This window comes from Electrophorus electricus, chromosome 18 (assembly GCF_041902795.1).
Source record: "Electrophorus electricus isolate QZ-2024a chromosome 18, ASM4190279v1, whole genome shotgun sequence".
Taxonomy (NCBI): domain Eukaryota; kingdom Metazoa; phylum Chordata; class Actinopteri; order Gymnotiformes; family Gymnotidae; genus Electrophorus; species Electrophorus electricus.
In genome coordinates, this window is record NC_137514.1 from 3623369 (window position 1) to 3647687 (window position 24319).

The 24319-nt window shown below is 39.5% G+C and overlaps 1 protein-coding gene and 1 long non-coding RNA gene across 12 annotated transcripts; both read right to left on the minus strand.

Moving 5' to 3' along the window:
• Positions 1 to 2211: 2211 nt before the first annotated feature.
• LOC145652102 (B-cell receptor CD22-like) lies at positions 2212 to 5680 on the minus strand. Its single transcript, XM_081701573.1, has 8 exons — positions 5639 to 5680; positions 5202 to 5445; positions 4843 to 5091; positions 4239 to 4323; positions 4002 to 4140; positions 3823 to 3909; positions 3542 to 3604; positions 2212 to 2574 (listed from the first exon to the last, which is right to left on the minus strand). The coding sequence occupies exons 1-8, from the start codon at positions 5678 to 5680 to the stop codon at positions 2530 to 2532; spliced, it is 954 nt and encodes a 317-aa protein (XP_081557699.1). The 3' UTR covers positions 2212 to 2529.
• A 5818-nt stretch (positions 5681 to 11498) lies between these two features.
• On the minus strand, positions 11499 to 24166 carry LOC113568911 (uncharacterized). Of its 11 annotated transcripts, none has more exons than XR_014118087.1 (8): positions 23895 to 24166; positions 19340 to 19481; positions 19040 to 19145; positions 18449 to 18710; positions 17315 to 17382; positions 16870 to 17009; positions 16689 to 16773; positions 11499 to 13305 (listed from the first exon to the last, which is right to left on the minus strand). It is a non-coding gene; the product is annotated as an uncharacterized LOC113568911 (long non-coding RNA). The 11 variants fall into 11 exon arrangements; XR_014118092.1 differs by lacking the exon at positions 23895 to 24166 and adding an exon at positions 19832 to 20458; XR_014118086.1 differs by lacking the exon at positions 23895 to 24166 and adding an exon at positions 19633 to 19820.
• Between the last annotated feature and the right edge of the window lie 153 nt (positions 24167 to 24319).

Sequence of the window (24319 nt, forward strand, 5' to 3'; positions counted from 1 at the left end):
ACCCTGTGCTTATAAACCCCCTAAGGGTGAGCGTGTGTGTGCCTGTGTGTACATCTGTGTGTGCATGTGTATGTGTGTGTGTGTGTGTGTGTGTGTGTGTGTGTGTGTGTGTGTGTGTGTGTGTGTGTGTGTGTGTGTGTGTGTGTGTGTGTGTGTGTGTGTGTGTGTGTGTGTGTGTGTTTGGGTGTGTCTCACCACGTCTCTGCTTTCACACATTTCAGTCAGGAGCTGTAGCAGGACTGCAGGAGGCTGTCAATGATGACAATGATGAAGATTACTCATCTTGTTATCTGTCTCTTTCTCTCAGGTAAGTTGTTCCTCCCTTCTGAAGCTTACAGTGTTTGAAGGAAAGCAGTGGGTGACAAAATTAACAAATTTACATCCTTGTGCATTGTAACCTTGTTTGACAACAACAAGATACAAAACATCTGGGGTTACAATCATTGAATATTAAAGAGAGTCAATCACATTTAAGTGTACTCATAAGTGGGTTCAAGATAACAGGAAGTACTTCTGTAAGGATCCTTGTCAAAGAGCTGAGGACGTCCGTGTTGACTCAGATAAGCCATCCAATGTGAGATACAGCCTGATGGATGAAGGGACAGACTTCACTGTGAGTATCACTTGACTGGAGAGGGCAGACTCTGGTAAATACTGGTGTGAGGTGGACAGAATGTTTAGGGACACATTTAATGATGTCATCCTTAAAGTTTTGGATGGTAAGCTTTTAAAATTAAAAGAGTAAAAGAAGACGTGTGTTTCTTTTGACAGTTTGGCAGCTTCATCTCACTGTCTCACTGTGTGTCCTGTTGATGACGTCTGTGGTTTGGATTCTTATGTTTTTGTCCTTACATTACAAGGGTAAGACTTTCTGTAGAATCACACACATTTGCTTGGACATCTAGACTGCAGGCACATTTTTATAGATTTCAGTCTGTTTGATCTTAATGACACATTCATTCATCACATTTTATTATGTAATGTGGTCTTCACATTTCTATACTTCATGTGTTTGTGTGCGCATTACTCTCTAGCCTTGACCTAAGAGACACAGTTTAGCTCTTCAGTTTGGTAATCCCGAGGCTTCTTCCTTACACCCCATGTGTGGTCTAGACCTGTGTACTGTGAAGCTGATTTTAGACAATATATTTTGTTAAATTCACTGTATAAAACAAAAATGAATGAAAACAGAATATCTGAATCTTTTTCATTGACCTGTTTTCTTTTATCCAGTATGTACCCACCCCCTTTTAGAGCCTTTGGTGATGTCCTGGTGTCATCCAGGAAGAGGACAGATGAGTGACGAGGGGGTTAGCCAATAACATATTCAAGTCATAAAAAAAACATCATGATATATGAAGAATGTTATTATGTCTTCATTTAGTTTATAAATAATTGGCTTTGTGAAATACTGATCCCCAAATGAAGTCTCTAACCCTAGTGTGTTAAGAAGTTTTCTCTGTTATCTGTCCACAGTTTGAGGTGTCTGACTATGAGGGGGATCAATTTGGAAACCAGAACTCAGTGAGCCAGAATCAGACTCCAGAAGCTAACACTGAGCTAGACAATGAGAATATGCCCACTGGTACCACAGACTATGAGAATGTTCACACTGGTACCACAGACTATGAGAAACTTTTCACTGCTATGAGATTTTATGTACAAAATATATATACATTACAGTGATGACTGATTGACTGAAGCACAGCTTTATCTCAGGACCAGCTGTTATACATTATATATTATATCTGTTATACACATACACAAAAAAACCTTTAGCTGCAAATGAAGTAGCTGGCGTGCTCTTCATCATATCTTGGTGCGGATAGTTGTTTGTGTTGCACAGTTGTGTTTCTGCTGTGCACCAGATGGGCCTGATGTACGGCTGGACAATGTTGTGAGATCATTGTGGTGATTATAAGTGAAAGGACATCAGGTCGGGCCGCCGGAGAGATTCTACACCCAGAGATTCCACCTTCCTCTACAACTTCAGTCAACTTCAGTGAACACATGAGTGTGGTGAGACAATGAAACCCAAGTCAAAGTTCACTATAATACCAGGTTGCAAACCTGGTAAGACACATGCACACAAAAAAACACCCCCCCCCCAAAAAAAAAAAAAAAAAACAACAACAAAAAAAAAAAAAAACAGATTACTTTCATAAAAGGTCAGGGCATCTTTCATTTATTCATGCAAATCTTAACATAATCTTCAAATAATCATGTTTAATTACATCGGTATTAGGTAAGGAAATACATTTTTTTATTTCTACAACAGAAACAGCAATATGGCAAATCCTCAAAATTAGATATTTGTGTTATTAAAATTATATATTTGTGTTATTCAAAAGTCCTGACTGAAAAATGTGGAATTTTACATCTTGACCCAGATCCATGCAATAAAATATGGTAGTCATACCTTCAGCCATTTCACCCAACAATCTCTCTCTCTCTCACACACACACACACACACACACACACACACACACACACATATATATATTTTTCATGTAGACTGTGTTTTATGGTTTATTGCTTTTTATTGCTATGGTCTCTGTATTGTTTTCTCAAAGTCTGCAAGAAGAATGAGAGTACAAATGAAAGTGTGCTAGAGCAGAATTTAAACACACACATACATACCAAACACTAATCCATACACAGACACACATGGACACACACACACACACACACACACACACACACACACACACACACACACACACACACACACACACACACACACTGGCAGCCATGCATTTAAATAGTTCAGTAATACTCCTCACTAATACACTTCATTCTATCACCTAAGTAACTTAAGTAACTTCATACTGATATAGCACTTGTCAGTCATTCTGTTTGTCAGTTTTAATGGTATAATCATATAGTTACAGTTATGGTTTATAAACATATAGTTATAATAATGGAGAAACTCAGCAGGATCTAATTCTTAGTAATGTACACTGTCACTGCCAATGATTGTACCTGTCATGCACTATTTATCAGCCACGATCTAACTCAGCTCTTAACAGCTCAACACTACACAGGATGGCTGCAGCACTGGGTATGGCCACTGGGGGGCAGCCTATTTTGATCACAGCGGTGATGCTCATATGGTAGTGGCATGTTCATATGCAAAACACAGCAGTATCAGTGTCACTGCTGGACTTTTAGTGGCCTGCCACCTAAAAGAATATCAAGTTCATTCATATAGTCAGTAAATGACCATAGATAGATGATGGTTAGACATTTGTGCTTGGCAACAGAAGAGCTGTTTTTGTATACCTATATTGTGTCTCTAATAAATAAGGTTTTTCGTAGAAGCATAAAGTGAGCTAATTCTTGACAGTGTTGTATGCAATGTGAGAAAGATCTGCATTATAGTAATCCCTCTCTTTAGTAACCAAACATGACATGTTCCAAATAAACCATCAATGTGTGGAATTAAATAGGTTCTGGGTGGTGTTATCCAGTTTACTCACTTCCTCAGTTTTCTCAAGTATAATAAAACCTTTTCAAGTGGAATGAAACAGCTTGAACTTACTGTGATGTTCTCATACACAGGACAGGTGGTTGTGTTCAAATCATCAGGACAGGGGTGAACAGTCTGTGTAAAGGTGGCAATAAAAAGCACATATGAAAGTAAAGCATTCACAGCAAACACTCTTGTCTAGAATTACATGTTTGTTGGAACCACACAACAAATGTTGCCTGGGAATCAAAACTACCACCTCAGTGTTTTTAACACCTCACACTACCTGTGCTACCAGGTGAGCTACAAGAGCCACAACAACCAAGACTAATTTTGTTTTTGAAGATACTTACAGCAAGTACATCATATAAATTATCAGAGGGTCTGACTTTCAACTCAAGAGCTGTGTATGCATCATCCGTAGAATCAGGGTCAGCATTCTGCAGAGAAGACGCAGGTAGGAAACAGGAAGCAGAAGCAGGCCTTGATGTAGGCATTACAGTGGCTTTATGAAGAGGCAGTGAAGATTTACAATGTAGATATCCATTGGAGGTCCCTCACTATGCAGAGTCAGAACCTTGGATAGCGCTCTCTCTCGACAACCTGGCGCTGTTCCACTCCCTCTCCTTTTAGAGTCACTGTGGTATTTCTTTCTCTTACTCCTATTCCTCCTGCTCATAGAACACAAACTATCAAATATTGCCAGCACAGACATAATTAATTGCTGAAACCTGTTCTACTCAAGGAAGTTGGTCACAAATTTCTTCACCTCATCCAGAATGCCAGCACAAGAAGAGCAGAGAGCCCACACACTGTTACTCCGACAGCTATATTAAGAATGATGGAAGAGCCTGCTGAGAGATCCAGACATGCACACACACACGTACACATGCACGTATGCATAACAGCAATAACAAAATATATTAACAAAAATCAAATCATTGAATCAAGTCTATGGAAATTTCATATCACAACTATCATATCATGTCTCTTGTATCATGACTATTGTGGTGAGGGTAAGCAGAATGCGGGGACGAGGCACGATGAAACATGCTTTTATTTTAAAAACATGCAAAACATAAGACAAAGCTCTAAGGCTATGCACATCTCAAACACCAACACACATATTACGACACACGAGACATATATACATCGAAGACGATTACACATAGCACGGAACAGGTGGACAACATGAGAGGGCGTGGCAAGACAGAAGAACACACACACACCAAGAAACTTGGGGAGGGGGTGGGGCTATAACATGACAACTATCAGGTTTACCCTGTAAAGCAAATAAATATATATAAACTGTCCTACACACTTTCATTCATTAACTGCATTATTAGGACATTTCTGATTTCTCTGATTGTTACCTTTTATTAAGACAGACACAGTAGATGAATTCTGAGCTCCATGATGGTTCTGAGCTGCACAATAGTAGAATCCACTCTGTAGAACTCTGTAATTCTGTCCAGATCCTACAGGTGAGGTTCTTCCTTCTTTAAACCAGTTGAAGTTCTGCACAGATGGGTTGGCATCACTGTTGCAGATCAGAGTCACTGAACTACCCTCCACTATTTCACCCGAGGGACTGATGGACACTGATACATTCTTTGGAGGATCTAAAAACCAGGAAACAATGGCATGATTTAATCATCAGAGAATGTATTTTCTTTACTGTAACTTTACAAAACACAGAATTGCAAGCTGTACAAAGTAAACATTAACTTACACATAACATTCAGTATTAGAGATGAGTATTTTGATCCATGTTCATTAATGGACTTGCACTTGTATTCTCCACTGTCCTCAGAGCTGATATTAGGAATAATGTGTGTGCTTTCTTTTCCTAATAATGTTTTCTCTTTAAACCAGGTGTAGTTCTGCACAGGTGGGTTGGCATCACTGCTGCAGGTCAGAGTCACTGAACTGCCCTCCACTATTTCACCAGAGGGACTGATGGACACTGACACATTCTTTGGATTATCTATTAGTAGACATTATTGCTTTAAATGTAATATTTATCTTTTATTATGCAGGTAATAAAATTATTTCACTGGCAGTGCAAGATCTTAGGATGTTTATTCAGTAATTCATTTGTTTCACATTTGATTTTATGTAAATATTGGAAGTATTGTATGAAAGCAAAATTAAACTATGTAAACTTACATCTGACAGTGAGAGTTTGAGCAGGAGAGGGGAGATGTTCATATCCTCTTACAGCACACATATAACTGCCTGCATCCTCACTGCTGACTGGCTGCAGATGGAGTGGGTTTGTACTGGAGGATAAACAACGTCCATTTTTGTACCAGATGAATGTTGGACTGTCAGTCAAACTGCAGCTGGTTGTACACGTCAGAACTGCTGCTTCTCTCTCTATTACTTCAAGAAGAGTTTTAACAAGGAGCTCTAAGACAATGAGAGAATCATCAAACGAAACAACTGGAAGTCCATCACAATTTAAATCATACAGGGAAACTTCAAGCAATTAAGAAAATTATTCTGCTGTGATGAAACTGTCTTGGATTTTATTTAAAGAAAAGAGAGAAACAAAGTGTGTAGTACAAATTGAGTAGTACAGCTAATATATCAGAGTAACCCTTATTCAGTTTAACAACTCTCAATAATCAGCTTAATTAAACTCAAACGCCTTTGCATGAAGTGAGAATGTGCATCATAGTTAAAAATAGGCATTAATAAACTTCACTACTCATATTCCTCTGAGTAAAGGACACTATGCATCACAATTAGAAAATGGGGAATTCAATATGTAACCTACCTGTGACAGTGATCTCGACAAGATCTCCCAGCCATTTTTGTTTGGCTACATTTGTTTTGATTCTGAAGCGATAGTCATGTTCATCCTCCTTCGTTACATTAATCAGTTTGAGGGAGAAATGTTGCTGTTTATCTACATAACACTGCACTCTGCCTGAGTCCTTAGTGGGTCTGCAATATACAGGTGTGTCCTGTTCTCTATCGAATGGCTCTTTAACCCAAAATTCCTCTTTGACTTCCAGCCCTGCTGGGTATGTGTAACTGTCATTGATAAACACTGTGGACCCCTTTAAAGCACATATTTCAGTTTGTTTGTACTTCACACTCCATTCTGTTCCAAAAGCCACTGAAACATATAATGCATACAAGAGGTCAACAGAAGAGTCTGGGCCCCATAAGAGAGTGGGAGTTATCTTACAGCTTCACTTCTCTCCTCTCTAACTCCAGCAGCTACTGCAGAACTCTGAGCTGATTCTGAGCTAAATCACAAAGTGAGAAGAGCTTGTAGCAGGGTGGGGGAGGAGCTTGGGAGAAGTGGACACTAGTGACTCTGAACAACTTAACGCTCAGTCACATAATATATGAGGTTGAATAAAGAGAAAAACAAACAAAAATATATCTGCACTTTGTAGTTATAGTGGGGTTGTGAATTTTAATCTTACCACAGTGTGCTCTTAATCTAAGACTGCCCTAAACTTGAGAAAAACCACAAAGCACTCAACAAGCTCTGTAGCAGTGGTGTGGGAGATGTGGGGGCTTTGGTAACCAATGTAAATTAACTAAATGGGAACACTGTGTCAGAAAATCTTTATATTTTAACTTATTAATCTTTATATAATAAACTTTTGATGAAGATTGCAGTCTTACCCAGAGACATGAACAGAGTGATGAGAGTGAGAGTTAGAAGAGGAGTTCTGAGTGACATCATTAAACAAACCTGCACAGACACACAACAGCACACAACACAGCTGAGTGCATCACATTTCTGCTTCTATTTACACTGTTTCAAATATCAGTCAGACTGATCTGATGACAACTGTATTACTGAGGAAGTTTGGCTCTTGTCATCTCATTTCAATTGAGTTTTATTCCTTGAGGGCAATTTAGTCTAGATTGAATCACAAAAGGATTTATAGGAATCCTTGTCCAGACTGTAAATGAAAAAGGTGAAAGCAATTGTGATAAAAAATAAAAACACAAAACCATTCTACCAACTTTAACAAAAGAAAAACAACTTCAACTATTTTAACACCTCATCTCAGAATTACATACAAATGTATTTACACAGTCATAAATCAGATACATATTGTATTAATAATAAGTTTTGTTATGTCCTAATCAGTGTAGAAGACTGAAGTGGCCAAACTGTATGTAGTGAGAGCTTGTTGTTCAGGTCTGTACTAGGAGCTCTATTCTCATATGGTGTCATGCTGGAGAGGAGACCTGCATCAGAAGAGCGGAGTGGGTGGGGCAGTATGAGTTTAGGAGTTCAGCTAGGTAGGGAGGTGCAAGACCATGTAGAGCTCTGGGTGTAAGTGGGTGTCATGATTGACAGCTGTCAATCAATCAAAAACAAGCTATAAATCATTTTGATGGACGGTGTATACAATACCCCCTCCCCCCCACTATGTACTTTCATTGCACCAGAATGATAAATCACTTTATTAGCAAAGTAGGACTGGACACTAGAATGTATCTTGGTCTCAATGAATATTTTCACAACAGAATTAAGTAACAAGACCATGTGTTCTAACCACAAATTACTTTAGCCATCCTATTTGAAAATATTTTTTAAAATGTAAAGAAACAGCAGTCCATCACAGAATCATAGAACAACCATGCACGGTCCCAGATGATGGTAATGCCTGACATTAGAATAACAGAATTGTCAATGGTAATTTTCTACTGGTTCTGCAAATTAGTTGATAATTAGACAATCATTTTCTAGGAAATTAAACCAAAATCTCTATTCTGTTAATCTACATTCTGTTAATCTTTATTGATGTTGCATTAATACTGTTGTGACCTAAAGAAAGAGTCTTACCGTTCTGTGACAAGACTGATCACCAGTGTTCAAATATCAAATGATAAGAACAGAGGCAGCACAAAGCTAAAAAGCTAGATGTGGTTAACACATTTATTTCCTTCCTCTTTTAGGGAGTGCTTGACCTTCCTGGCTAAAGCAGCTTTGTTGCATGCTCATGTGGTTTTTAAACAGGTGTTGAGAAAGAAGGCCATGGCAAACAGGCAGCAAAATATGTTCCAGTGAGTTTTTATTTATAGCTTGTGATAATGCAAAATAAGAAATATGCATATTTGTGAAAAGTGAATTTCAAAAATATTAAATGTAGTCACCTGCTGCCATCCTCCGTCAGCCTTGAGCTGTCATCAAAGTACAAATAAAGCTAAAGACAACCTCAGTCTATGACACTGCACCACCCCAGACCTCCAGAAAGAAGCACTGAGCCAAAGTGAGAATGTGAATAACACTTTAGACAAGCTCAAAGAAATAGCTCGTGTGTGTCACATTATATACAAGCAAAGGACTACATTTTACTTACAAAAAAAACAAAAAACAAAACTTCACTGTTATCCCTACTCTTCAATTCATGGGTCTGTTTTTCAGACCAAATGAGAGCAGGATGTAAATGGGCAGCCTGCATTATGAGGGAGATGATAATCAGACATTCTGCTCTAGAGGAATGCATCCTTGCACCCTCTGGTGGGAAAATAATTAATTGCTTAAACTTACTGGCAGAACAGTTTCACTGCTGTTTAAATGTGAGTACTGAGAGTTTAATTGAAATTTCTCATTATCTAACCCCCCGCCCCACCAATTTTCAGAAAATTAGGAGCAATTCAGAATATAAGGATCAGTAAGTCATGATCAGTCATGTTAGTTCCACTACTGTAATAAAATCAAATCAAATTACGCAACTGAAGCTTGCTGACACACTATGTTTCAAAATAGTTTTGAGCAGGCTGTCATTACAAGTGTCTCTAACAGTTGGATGGTTCTAATGGATGCATCCCAATTGCATACTTAGAAGCAGTCATTTCTGTGTATGGTTTGGATGGACAATATTGTCCCATAATGCAATGCAAAATGGAAAGGGAGGAGCTATTCAACTGAATCTAGTCACATCATTTGAAAAAAATGGTAGACACTGACAAGTTTAGTAGTGATGGTGGCTGATGAATGTTTAAATGTGACTTAGATTACTTTTACTTTACTAAAATTATGAATATATATAATAAATCAAATTACCTTTACAAACAAAGCAAAGAACTTGATATTGATTGAAAATATATAACTAAATACATGGTTGTTTTTGTAATCCAATTCATAATTGTAGCATCATAGTGGCTATAGTTTTGGCTTTTAAGCACAATTTAATGTGACTGCAAGTGTGTGTGTGTGTGTTTGTCTGTTTGTGTGTGTGAATGAGCTGCTTAGGGATGGAACCCACCCTGAATGGTTAACTGAAGGCCAGACACTCCTGATCCTGAAGAGCCCCCAGAAAGGGAACAATTCCATCCAAGTACCGACTGATAACATGCCAATAACATGAGTTACCATCAAGTGACTACTAAGGAGATGCCCTGTCTCTCATGCTGTTCTACATAGGACTCAGCCCCCTTAGCAAAATTATCAACAAGAGCCACATCCTCTACATGGATGATATCAAGCTGTATGCCAGAAGTGAAAGAGACATTGACTCACTAATACATCTCAGGATATACAACAGCGACATCGGAATGTCATACAGATCTGATAAGTGTGGACGTATGAGTGAGGCCAGTCCTGAGAAGTCAGCTGAATAGGAGGAACAAGATCTGAGCTATGAACACCAATGATCTACCAGTCATCAGACACCCCGCTGGCATAATTAGCTGGCCTAATGAGGAGATAAAAGCCACTGACATCAAAACAAGGAAACTCCTCACAATGCACAGAGGGTTTCAGTCCAAATCCATCACTCTGAGACTATACACTAAGGGGAAAGAGGCTGAGGACTAGTGAGTGTCAGAGCCACTATGCAAGATGAAACAACCAAAATCCAGGACACCAGGATGTTGGTCCCAACTGAAGAAGTGCTTAGTGAGTACCTCAGACAGCAGAAACAGACATGTTGACATTTTACAAAGAAAAACCACGTATGTAAGTAATGTAGTGCAAGAAATAACAAGGACAACAAAATGTTAACAACTTTCAGATTTATGTTCTATAAAGTCTTCGAACTGCCAAACCAGTTTTTGTCCAGCAGATGGCGAAATAAACCTGTGCTTATAAACCCCCTAAGGGTGAGTGTGTGTGGGTGTGTGTGTGTCTATGTATGGGTGGGTTGATGGGTGTGGGTGTGGTTTTTATGATGTGTGGAGAGTTTGAAAACTAATAAGATGCTTCTCATCACATCTCATCATGTCTCATCATGTCTCACAATGGCTCTGCTTTCACACATTTCAGTCAGGAGCTGTAGCAGGTCTGCAGGAGGCTGTCAGAGCTCTGGGGACAAAGTTGTCAAATAAATATTATAGACAATGATGAAGATTATTCATCTTGGTATCTGTCTCTTTCTCTCAGGTAAGTTGTTCCTCCCCTTCAGAAGCTTACAGTGTTTGAAGCAAAGCAGTGACAAACACATTTAAGTGTATTCATAAGTGGGCTCAAGGTAATAGGAGGTCGTCGACTCAGATAAGCCATCCAATGGGAGATACAGCCTGATGGATGAAGGGACAGACTTCACTGTGACTATCACTCGACTGGAGAGGGCAGACTCTGGTAAATACTGGTGTGGGGTGGACATAATTTTTGTTAACACACAATGATGTCATCCTTAAAGTTTTAGATGGTAAGCTTTTAACATTATAGAGATCATTTAGTTTATAAAGATGAAACTACCATTTTAACAATGGCTGATGATACAAACCCTGATAAATAATTACAGAAGTGTCTTTTCATACTTCTCCTCTCTCTCTCTCTCTCTCTCTCTCTCTCTCTCTCTCTAGGACAGCACCACAAACCTTTGCTACTTCAACCTCTCAGTCTCCTTCTCCAACCACAATCAGTTTTGTGAGAAACATTTCAATATCTGTCACCACCAATGCTACAGGTACACACACACAAACATACACATGCTGTATTCTGTAAATAACCATTCAACTAGTAAATTTCTCTGGACTGACGTTTCATCTCTTAGTTTCTGTTCACATTAGTATATCAGGTATGCGATGACCAAAACTCTGGTAAGAATGTTCTACTATTTTATTTTCCCAGTTTAAGAACATTCAGAACCCCAGAACTCATATGCACAACCTCCCACACATGCACTTACAAACAGACACATAATGTAATGTAAAACAACAGGCCTCAGATGTGGTTTTTGTCACCATGGTTACAGAGTAAAAACAAAACAAAACAAAACAAACAAACAAAAAAAAACATGTAGAATATGTCAGTCATTCTTTCAACTGCCTCAGAGGACAACCTGCCATGGTTTTGTTCAGGAAGCTGTGTGAAGAAAGAGGTAGCAGGCCAGTGTATTGTGTGCATGGAGGTTGCACTGCAAGACTCATTAACACATTCAGTTTCATTCTGTTGTGGAACAGAAAAAACACTGAAAACAGTGACTAAGGAAAAAGAGTAAAAGAAGACATATGTTTCTTTTGACAGTTTGGCAGCTTCATCTCACTGTCTCACTGTGTGTTGTTGATGACGTCTGTGGTTTGGATGCTTATGTTTTTGTCCTTACATTACAAGGGTAAGACTGTCAGTAAAATCACACACATTTGCTTGGACATCTAGGCTGCAGGCACATTTTTATAGATTTCTTATACCCTAAGTCTGTATGATCTTAATGACACATTCATTTATTACATTTTATTATGTAATGTGGTCTTCACATTTCTATACTTCATGTGTTTGTGTGAGCATTACTCTCTAGCCTTGACCCAAGAGACACAGTTTAGCTCTTCAGTTTGGTAATCCTGAGGTAACTTTCTTACACCCCATGTGTGGTCTAGACCTGTGTACTGTAAAGCTGATTTTAGACAATATATTTTGTTAAATTCACTGTATAAAATCAAAAAAATGAATGAAAACAGAATATCTGAATCTTTTTCATTGGCCTGTTTTCTTTTATCCAATATGTACCCACCCCCTTTTAGAGCCTTTGGTGATGTCTTGGTGTCATCCAGGAATAAGACAGGTGAGTGATGAGGGGATTAACAGATTCATGTCATAAAAAATATCATGATATATGAAGAATGTTATTATGTCTTCATTTAGTTTAGAAATAATTGGCTTTGAGAAATACTGATCCCCAAATGAAGTTTCTAACCCTAGTGTTTTAAAAAGTTCTCGGTTATCAGTCCACAGTTTGTTTGACTATAAGGGGGATCAATTTGGAAACCAGAACTCAGTGAGCCAGAATCAGACTCCAGAAGCTGACACTGAGCTAGATGATGAGAACATTCATACTGGTACCACAGGCTATAAGAAACAACTCTACAACTTCAGTCAACAGTGAACATATGAGAGTGGCGAGACAATGACACCCAAATCGAAGTTCAGTATAATCCCAGGTCATAAGCCTAAAAAAACTTACATAGACATACATGCACAAAAAAAAAAAGAAAACAGATTACTTTCATAAAAGGTCAGGGCATCTTACATTTATTCATGCAAATCTAAAAATCTTCAAATAACCATGTTTAATTACATCAGTATGAGGTAAGGAAATACATTTTAAAATTTCTACAACCGAAACAGCAATATGGCAAATCCTCAAAATGAGATATTTGTGTTATTAAAATTAGATATTTGTGTTATTTCAAAGTCCTGACTGAAAAATGTGGAATTTTACATTTTGACCCAGATCCAGGCAATAAAATATGGTTGTCATACCTTCAGCCATTTCACCCAACAATCTCTCTCTCTCTCTCTCTCACACACACACACAGGCACACAGACACATACATACGTTTCCTGTAGACATACGTTTCCTGTAGACTTTATTACTATGGCGATGGTCTCTGTATTGTTTTCTCAGTGTCTGCAAGAAGAATGAGAGTACAAATGAAAGTGTGCTGCAGCAGAATTTGAACACACATACAAACCACATACTGATGCATACATAAACACATACAAATCACACAATGATGCATACATAGACACACATACAAACATGGACACGCATACACACACTGGCAGTCATGCATTTAAATAGATCAATAATCCTCCTCACTAATACACTACATTCTAGCACATTTTTTCCTAAGTAACTTCATACTAATATAGCAACTGCCAGTCATTCTGTTTGTCAGTTCTAATGGTATAACTATATAGTTATAGTTATGGTTTATAAACATATAGTTATAATAATGGAGAAACTAATGGATTCTTACTCATGTGTACCGTCACTGCCAGTGATTGTACCTGTCATGCATAATTTATCAGCCACCATCTAACTCGTCTCTTAACAGCTCATGACTCATCACAGGACGGCTGCAGCACTGGGTATGGCCACTGGGGGGAGCCTATTCTGAACACATCGGGATGCTCATATGGTAGTGGCTTGATCATATGCAAATATTCTATATTGTCCTGTATGAATGTGACCAGTGTGTAAGTATATATAGATATGTATATGTGTATGAATGTGTGCATGTATGTCCAGTGACGGTTGTTGCTCTGTCTTGGTCTTAACCTACCCTACATAACGTGCAGTCGCACAGGTGGCTGCAGATTCTGATGAGAATATGCTGTGTGCACATTGGCTGCTGCTTCTCATCTGTTTGCGAGTCATTGCAAAAGCTGATATCTGTCTGTAAAGTATCCTTGAGTTGGAGATAGGTGCTAGGTAAATAATAATAATAATAATAATAATAAAAAATTAACAGCATCATTAGCATATTTGACTTATCTGTTCATTACCTTTTATTATGACAGACACAGTAGATTAATTCTCAGCTCCATGAGGATTCTGAGCTACACACTAGTAGAATCCATTCTGTAGAACTTTGTAATTCTGTCCAGATCCTACAGATAAAGTTCCTCCTTCTATAAACCAGGTGTGTAGTTCTGCACAGGTGGGTTGGCATCACTGCTGCAGGTCAGAGTCACTGAACTGTCCTCCACTATTTCATCAGTTACTTACACAAAACATTTAGTGTTACTGAATGAGGCCCATGTCTATGGTCATTACTGGATTGGCATGTGTATTCTCCACTGTCTTCAGCATAATACAGTCTGGCATAGCCAGTGACTCCTAGGAATAGGCTAGGTGACAACCAAGAATACGTTGGTGACTACTGGAAAGACAGTTGACGGCACGGAAAGATGGCACAGGGGACAAGAAGGGTTAGCAACCCAGCCTGTATCTTTAGTGAGAAAGGACCCCACCAAGTTACGGAAAGCCCTGAAGAGAGATACCCCCAGGAGATCCTGAGATTGGGGGGGGGAATGAGATCTCTAATCGAACTGATAAATGGTTAACAACTCATGCAAACGGACTGGCCACGAGTGTAACATGCATTTGCGAAAAGCTGCGCAAGAACCAACATGGCCTCAGAATTCATCAGGCCAGAATGAAATGTTTGGTGCAGGAGACCAAGGTGCAACGCACAAGTCCTGAACCTGGTGAGACACAGGAAGAGCCCGGCCAGGAGTCACCCCACAGAGCCAAGTCCCTCCATGCTCCTGTGTCTCCTATTCCAAGCAGAGTAGTTCCACAGCAGCGGATAAAGTGGCCCCCAGCCAGTAACCAGAGTGTGTGGCTGCAGTTTAACAAGGACGTGTCCAACATCATTCAAGCTATGGCCAAAGGAGATGCAGACAGTCGACTTCAAATAATGACTACCATACAACAAGCCCACCACCTATAGCATGAATCGCAGGGCCAGAAAACTACATCAACTGTGCCAGGAGCTTCGAACCCTCAAGAAACAGTACAAGAAATCTAATAAGAAGAAGCAGGCATTAGAAGAACTGCAGAATTTTCTGAGGAAGAAACTGATGACCATATGCAGAGCAGACTGGCATAGGAGGTGGGGAAGAGAGAGAGCCAGGAAGCAAGCCACCTTCATTGCCAATCCCTTTGAGAAGATAAAAAATCTGCTTGGAGGCAAACACAGTGGCTACCTAGAGTATTCAAGAGAGGAAGTAAATTGTTTCCTCCTGAGCACCCTGAGAGATCTGTTGAGGGAGCAAGAGCTTGAGCCCAACAAAGCTCTCATCAGCCCTGCCCCCCAACAACAGAGTTCGAACTGAGGGAGCCGATTCTGAAGGAGGTGGAGGAAGTGATTAAGAGAGGTCACTCAGCATCCACTCCAGGCCCCAGCAGTGTACCCTACCTGGTCTATAAGTGTTGTCCTGAACTTCTCCGGCACTTATGGAGGATCTTGAAGATATGGCGAAGGGGGAGAGTCACTGACCAGTGGAGGTGTGCTAAGAGTTGGATCCCAAAAGAGGAGAACTCGAGAAACATCAACCCGTTTCATTCAATTTCATTATTTAGTGTGGAAGGGACGGCGTTTTTTAGTCTCACGAAGACTGACCAAGTTTCTCCTCAAGAACAACTTTATTGATACCTCAGTACACAAAGGTGGGATTCCTGGATGTTTGGAGCACACAGGGGTAGTTACACAGCTCATCAGAGAGGCTCAAGAGAGCAAAGGTGGCCTAGTTGTGTTGTGGTTGGACCTGACCAATGTTTATGGGTCCATACCACAAGCTGGTTGAGCTAGCACTTCACCGCCACCATGTTCCCAGTAAGATCAAGGATCTGATCCGAGATTACTACAATAATTTCAGGATGTGGGTCACTTCTGGGTCAGTAACATCAGACTGGCATCGTATTGGGAAAGGAATAATAATCTCTTTGCCCTTGCCATGAACATAAACTTTAGGTATAGTCCTAAAGGTAATTTGATTTAGCTTTTAATAAATAAATGACTTGCATCTGACCGTGAGAGTTTGAGCAAGAGAGGGGAGATGTTCATATCCTGTTACAGCAAACCTATAACTGCCTGCATCCAAACCTATAACTGCCTGCATCCTCACTGCTGACTGGCTGCAGGTGGAGTGGGTTTGTACTGGAGGATAAAGGATGTCCATTTTTGTACCAGATGAATGTTAGACTGTCAGACTGCAGGTGGTTGTACATATCAGAACAGTGGTGTGTCCCTCTATTACTGCTTGAGAGGTGTCTACATGGAGGTCCAATTCAAAGAGATCATCAGATGTGTCAAAGCAGAGAAAACACCAGCAGTGCAGCTCTAGACCAGGACAGGAGCTGAAAAACCCTGATGTTGCAGTGGAATAAAACCTCTGATGGAGCTACATGAATATGTCACTATAAATCACTATGATACCATGAAGATTAAAGTGACATGATAGCTTGTGTTGTTAGCAGGATAATGTGGTGATTAAACGTACCTGTAAATTTCAGCTGTATTCCAGGAATACCCACCCATTTCTCTGTGCGTGTTTGGATTCTGTAGCAGTAATGGTGTTCATCCTCCTTCAACACATTAGTCAATCAGAGGGAGAAGTGTTACTAGACCCTTCCTGAATACTCAGGAAGATCAAGCAGAGAAACTGGTTCCACATACTTAACTGGGTCTATATACCAAAAGGCTTCTGTCACTGTAAGATGGTCTGGGTGTGTATAAGAGCCATTCTTAAACACAGTGGACCCTTTTAAAGCACATATTGTCTCTTTGCTGTATTTCATAGTCCATTTGTTTCCAGAAGCCCCTGTAAAATATGATCCATATAAGAGATCACAGGTTAACGTAACTTACTAACTTACTGCTTCTCTGTCCTTGCAGCCCTCTACTCCTAAAAGAACACTGACCTAAATGTGAGAAAAACCACGAACCACTCAGTGAGCACTGCAGTGGTGGAGAGGGGCATGTGGGGGGATTTGGCAACCAATGGAAATGGACTTCATTGAATGTGAACAATGCATTCAGTTATGAAAAGATGATGCATTAATGTAATCATGTTGAGGCATCATTGAGCAGTTTCTTTTTAAAAGGTGTGATTGGGTCCAGACTTACCGAGAGTGATGAACAGAGTGATGAGAGTAAGAGTTAGAGGAGGAGTTGTGTGACATCATTAAAAAACCCTGCGCAGACACACAATAGCACACAACACAGCTGAGTTCACCACATTTCTGCTTCTGTTTAACTGACTGGTGAACATTATTGTTACTAAAATATAAAACAATCTTGTCAGTCATGGATACAAAAATAGTATTTCATTTACCTGTTATCACATGTTTTAGCTCAGTGTAATTTTATTTTAGTTGTAGAGAAATATTTTTTAAACAATGTTGTTACAAATGTTTTTCAGACATGCATGTACAAATACTAAATGAAAAAGATGCAGGTGTAAGGCCCGATTGTAAAAAAATATATACATTATTTTTAAAAGTGATTCTTTAACATTTATAAAAGCTTATAAATAGATTTGATGACATTTATTTGATATATATATATATATATATATATATATATCTCTAAATAAAATTATCAATATATATTGGGTTGTATTACCATTTACTGTAAGTGTTATGCGCGAGTTCCATCTGTGTCATATGTGTTTAATGTTAATAAACATCCGGCCCTGCGCCCTGTGGCACTCGGGCCAGCTACATTACAGCATGTGTATGTATGCCACGCAGAGGAGGTTTTTTGGATTGTACTGTGCATGGACATCACTGGACCAAATTCTTATTTTTGTCCTTATTTTTTACTTCTCTAGTAACACGTTTATCAGCTTTGGATGTTTCTACAGTTCATGTATGAACTGTCTACAAGATTCCAAGAGCAAGCCTGTCACGTAATGAATAAACCGGCAATATTACTGCAAAACCGAGTTGAGTCGAGTCTGACTCGCGTCTCCTCCACATGCGTCACAGGCTTCTCGCTACCAATTCCAAAACTTCCCGCTAATCGGGGTTGGAGTGTAACTTAAATAGGACTAACTCCAAAGCTTTACACCACACACATCAGATCATGCTTCAAAGCCTGTAAAAGCATCAAAACATGCTTAAAGGATTGTAGCCATTATGATGTTACAATTATGAACTGGATTACAAAAACAACTTTGAGGTATATTGAATGTATATTTTCAGTAAAGATCAAGTTATTTCCTTTGTCTGTAAAGGTAATTTGATTTATTGTGTGTACCTCACTGGTAGCGTGTTGTACTCAGGAGAGCTGGAATAAGAATCCAAGGCTGTGTACATGTCATCAGGAAGACACAATTTTGAGGCAAGACAGACCATGTTAGTATCAGTACCTTGGACAGCAGCCTCACTCCTGCGCTAAGCTTTTCTGCATCACACATACCATTTAATACACTGCCATCTAGAGGAAGAGATTTGTAATTACAGGCACATGATCAGGATCAACAGAATCTTTCCTGATTTGTAAGATTCACATGGTTCATCTAAAAGAAACATATACAAATTATACAGCAAATTACAAAGTATTCTGGAAATTGGTAACAATGCAGGAATAGTGTCTTTCACGTAAATTATAATTAATGTAGCTTCTTCACTGGTATATTAGATTGAAGACAAGGTAGAAGTACATCAGTTATAAACGAAAGCAAACAATCAGCACTTACACAGGTAAAATTTTAAAGCAACATAAGGCAGCTCTTAATTTTAATTAAGACAAATGGTATAAATGATATGTGCATGTGCAACAAGTACTGGAAAAAAAAATGTTTAAGAATGCCAGAATTCCCGCTGGGGTCACGATCTCCCTGCTTACCGATCTCATGTCTTTGTTTTTGTAGCTTCAGAGATGCTTCGAGTTTTATACAGACTGTGTTACTGACGATTCATGTTCAGTAATGTCCCTGTGGGGTGGAGAAGCGCTGTAAAAAGATTTGGAGAAGTAAAAGCTGAGTTCATTGTATTCACTTCTTTCTACTGTGTCCATTTCTTTTTTCATTAAATATCAAGTTTATTAGGCGAACCCTGGTGAAGCTCAGTTGGTGACAGCGGTGTTTATTCACTTTCTTTGGGACAAATGAACGAAAGTGTGCGGGTTGAGAGTAGTTTAGCTTACTCGGTATAGTTAACTTGGCTCCAATGGGAAAGGAAACCAATGCGCCATCACATGTGGAAAAGAAGAGATCAGATTGTTCTCTGTAGTCCAACTTTAGTGGCAGGTACAGCGAGTGCGACCTCATGGACTCTGCTTTATATTTCTGGAAGGCGATAAAAACGCAGCATTTTATTATTCACCAAGTTTCATTATAGTAAAAACGTAATTCAGTGTGAGCGTGGTGATTAATAAATTTATGAACAAGATCAATGTGATTGTCACGGTTGGCCGGTCATACGCCAGAGAGAACTCACCTATTTTAGATAGGGGCCGTCCTACACCCCTACCTCGTTCTCATCAATTACACAAACTGTCTTCGCTATTAAATCTACAGCTCTACGGCTACCTGCTGACGTTGGGTACTGCAAGTAAAATACGGTTTGGCGGCTCTCTGCTCCGCTCTCGACTGCAGCCGACTACTCTGGTTGGCCACCAAGTCGAGACGCATGTTACCTCTAACAAGAATGTTGAATTGCGTGGAGTCCCAAGGAGGTTCGGACCGGCTCCAATAACTGAACTCATGTTACGCTTCCAACAGGAACAAGGCAAAAGGTAGAATGCAAAATGCAGGAGGCGGTTTATTTCATGAGGAAACACGAAAGGTAAAACAAACAGAGAATAAGGGTTGCTAAGGGTAATCTAACACAGCTGAAGTACACAAAAAAAGCAATGACGACGACAGTAAAACAAGAATAAGGCAAACCTGACAGAAAGACGTCCCTTACCACAATTACCAACGCGTAGAAGACAAACCCACAGGGCTTAAATATCCAAGACAATCAGACACTAAACAGATAGAGGTGAACATGGGAACAGCGGAAAGTAAAACAAGGAGTGGAATAGGGGAACAGACGGGGGCGGAGAAAACGAAACTAAGGCATGGAACCAGGCAGCGCAGGAAGACCGGGAAACGGTGACATCAGGGACGTGAGGAGGGTGGCCATTCGTGACAAACAAACGCTGCATAACCGCTGATGTATATTGTCACAGGACGTTTGAATCGTGATTATGATTTGTTCTTCCAAGCTCCCGAAAAACTGGATATTTGGATATAGTTCTTCATCTATACTTTCATGCTATACTTTCTCTTTCTCATCAGAAAACGTTTCAGTTTTATTTTATTTAAAAGCGTATTTCTGTGAGGGTAGCGACGTCACAGAGGAAGTGGGAGGCAAGGTCGAGCTAAAGAGCTCTTTATTCTCCATGGTCACATGAAAACACTCACAAAATGGACAAAAAACAAGTATACTTCATATAAGGACCTTGGAGAAGCGATGCACGGGATGAGTCTCCCGTCTAGTGCAGCGCCTTCTCCAAGAAAAATATGAAATGCGAATTAAAATCTCCAAGTGGTCCATTGTCGTCTCTGCTGTTGTATTATGGCTATTGTATTGTGTAACATTTAATTTTGCTTTTAGTGTTAATTCCGTCAAATATATTATATAAACCCATCTAAGTGTTATTGTTTTCCTCAGTGTTCAGAAATTGTGCAAGGCGAATCCAAATCGTCAAAAGTGCTCTCATAGCACGTCTAGCCGACGTCGGCACGATGTGTACGGTTTGCTTCTGGGAAACGTAATACAGAGTTCGTTTGCTAATTGGGAAGACCTCTTATCAACGTCGTTTTTGGATCAAGTGACATGTCCAGCCAACCTTATACCAATACTCTTCCCACACTCTGAGCACTGATACGGCTTCTCTCTGTACGAATGCGATGGTGTCGCTGGAGATCATCCCGTCTACTAAAACTCTTTCCACACTCTTCTTTTCCGAGACTTTCTGCGATTGTCCGTGAGGTGTGTTGGTGTGGACAGTAACAGCGAACATTTGTGGCGTATTGAAGATTTTTTTAGGAGCCAAATTCTCATGTTTAATTTCTCCTGATTTCAGCAATCTGACATAGTCCTCATGATGGCACGCACGCACACACACACACACACACACACACACACACACACACACACACACACACACACACACACACACACACACACAGTGCAGTGATCAATAAACAGAAAGGTTTTCTCCATGAATGTGCAGCCATGGCACTTGCTGCATGTGAAGATTGAGGCTCTCAGTGGCTTGAACTACAGGAATAACACTGTACTGTTTCATGACATGTCATGTGTGTGTGTGTGTGTGTGTGTGTGTGTGTGTGCACGCATTTGTGGAAAAAGGAGAGAACAGTGCAGTAAAACAGAATGCACTAAAATTAATACACTAAAAATAACATCATTAAATACACCACAGACAGTTCCCAAGTTTAAAACCTCAAAGCTGTTTCTTCTGAGTTTATTTTTCTCTGTTAGATAAAGATAAAGAAACCAGGAACAAGAAAATAATGTGATGACAAAGAAAGACTTACAAAGGACTAACAAGAAATTGGTGTGGAACATCACTGCTCCCTCTGTACAGAACACTCAACCAATGATGAACACCCTGTGTTAGCCACAGACTATGCTTTGAAACACCAGCCACTCTTACTCCAGCTACTATATATTTACACACACACACACACACACACACACATATATAGATAGATAGATAGATAGATAGATAGATAGATAGATAGATAGATAGATAGATAGATAGATAGATAGATAGATAGATAGATAGATAGATAGATAGATAGATAGAGAAAGCGAAAGAGAGACAGAGAGAGAGAGAGAGAGAGAGAGAGAGAGAGAGAGAGAGAGAGAGAGAGAGAGAGAGAGAGAGAGAGCGGCCTCTGATAGAATATTTTCACTGATTCTAGCCTTGAGCGCTTCTGAAATGAGATTGATGGTTTTATTCCAGTTGGAGCCACACCTCCCAGCATTTGTGTCTCTGCCACAAGTGCCCCAGTCACCACTGGGACAACCTTTTTGATAACACACACAGATTTGAAGTTGTTCAGATTATATTTCTTACATATGTTTCTATACATGGTCTCTGCCACTTGGTCAGGTCTCTTAATATTTGCTTTCCCTGCAGGCATCTTGTGTTAGTGTTACTCTCAGAGACTCCTTTGTACAGTCTGCATCTTGTGTGGTGTAAGGCACCCCTGTTACAATTAACATAATGCTTAGTTCTTGTATTTTTACTACCATGATCAGTGACACAGTACTGTCTTTCAGTCCTACCTTTTCCAGACATTGGTCAGATTGTCTTGTCAGCCACTTCTGCTACCTGTCAGTGTTGAATTCCATGTAGGTAATCCTGCCATGACACCTCCACTATTTTCACGGTAACTATGTCCTCCTTCTGACTGGGACATGCCCTCATCAGCCCTTCCTTGGGGTCCTGTGTTTGGATGTAGTCTTGGATATTTCGTGTCACATTCTGAACAGTGGTGTTGAGCCTTCTGTCTGGTGTACAGACTTTGGTTGTTAGCTCTTGGGTGATGATGAAGAAGATTTTGGTGAGTGGTTTGGTAGACTATAGAGTCTACTCCCCCTTCACTTTCAAGTTCCTTGTCTAGTTAGATTGCTCTACAGTGATATGACCACTGGTGCTAAGAGGCCTGGGTCAAGTCGACTATTCCATTACAGTGCTATAACATTTCATGGAAAATAATCTGTAATAATTATATTACACTGAGTGTGGTTTGCCATTTACTATCAATGTGTTTCATCACCTTTAAGTTTTGAGATTTAGAATTTATATTAGAAATGAAGAGTTCTACTAGAATTCAACACATAGTGCTTGTATGATCCAACATTATTTTCCAAACCCTTTGTGAACTTTTGAGCAAAATAGTGAGGCATGAGTGAAAGGTAACTAATAGACAAAACAGGAGTTAACTGAGGGGAACATGTTACATAAAGCAAAAAGATTTCAAAAGGGAAAAAGGATTAAGTAGTCCTTGTGGCTTGCTAGATTTTTTATTAGAATAGAGAATAGTCAGTGTGAAACACTGGAGATGCCTGTGGGCACACGCATTTTAAAGCTCATTTTTGAATGATTTGTACTTCTTCATTTTAACACTATGCATCTTAAATTGTACACATAGCACAATGATCATTCAGGATTCAAAGTAAAGTAGACAATTGGGAAAAGACATCCATTCACATCTAAGCTTATTTGTCCATCATTTAGTTACATTTGAGCTCATCTAATACTGAAGAACATGTTAAAAAAACATAAAACGCCATTGATTTTTTTGGGTGTATAATGTGTCTATTGATGCTGGAGATCCAGTTTCACTCAAACTCTACATTTCCTGATTCACCAGGGTCTTGCGTAATAAACTGAAGTTTTGAGCACATACATGAAATGACTAAATGGCTACATAATGTTTTACAGTAGGTGTCCTAGACTTCTCCTTAGTGTCCCAAAACCTCTCTAAATGCACTCAAAGTCATCAATCACTATACATCAAGTCTGCATGTTTCTTTTTTGCTAAAACATCACAGTAAGTTACTTTAGTAAGTTCCACAACAATATGAGCTACATAGCATCATTGTTGGCATCATTGCTAATACTGTAAATGCTGTAATACTGTAAAGCAATAGTATACTTTCTCATTTATACTTACAATTTGTAGCAGGATTACGATTTTTTCAAGCAGTGAATGGTAACATCCAGTGATTTGCTATGAAAACATCGAAGCTACTTCATGCTAGCAGCACGCAAGCAACTCCACATAAACTTCAGCTAAAATAAGCATCTTCGTTTCCATGATGTCCAAAACTATTGGCGATCAAATCATTCTTACGGTTGTACGAGTTTCGCCAAACAGCCTCAAACCCATGCGCTATGCTATCTGCTAACAACACTGAAGCACTGACAGTACACAGTGCGCAGACCTTTAAACATTAAACGGATGACTAAATAAGGCAAGCGAGGGGTCTACGTTTTCGTCTAAGCGTCCTCTATTTGATAAAACAACTGCCAATCACACCGCTTGCCCTGGAAACATTTGGTGAGAATTGCTGTCACTCCAAGACAATGGCGCTGCAA

Coding starts and splice junctions, on each gene's coding strand:
- LOC145652102 (XM_081701573.1), bottom strand. CDS start 5,680: ATGAACATCTCCCCTCTCCTGCTCAAACTCTCACTGTCAGAT. Junction 3,910..4,001: donor CTCCAATGGATATCTACATT/GTAAATCTTCAC, acceptor TCTTCTCTGCAG/AATGCTGACCCTGATTCTAC. Junction 2,575..3,541: donor CTGTGTATGAGAACATCACA/GTAAGTTCAAGC, acceptor TTCTTCTTGCAG/ACTTTGAGAAAACAATACAG.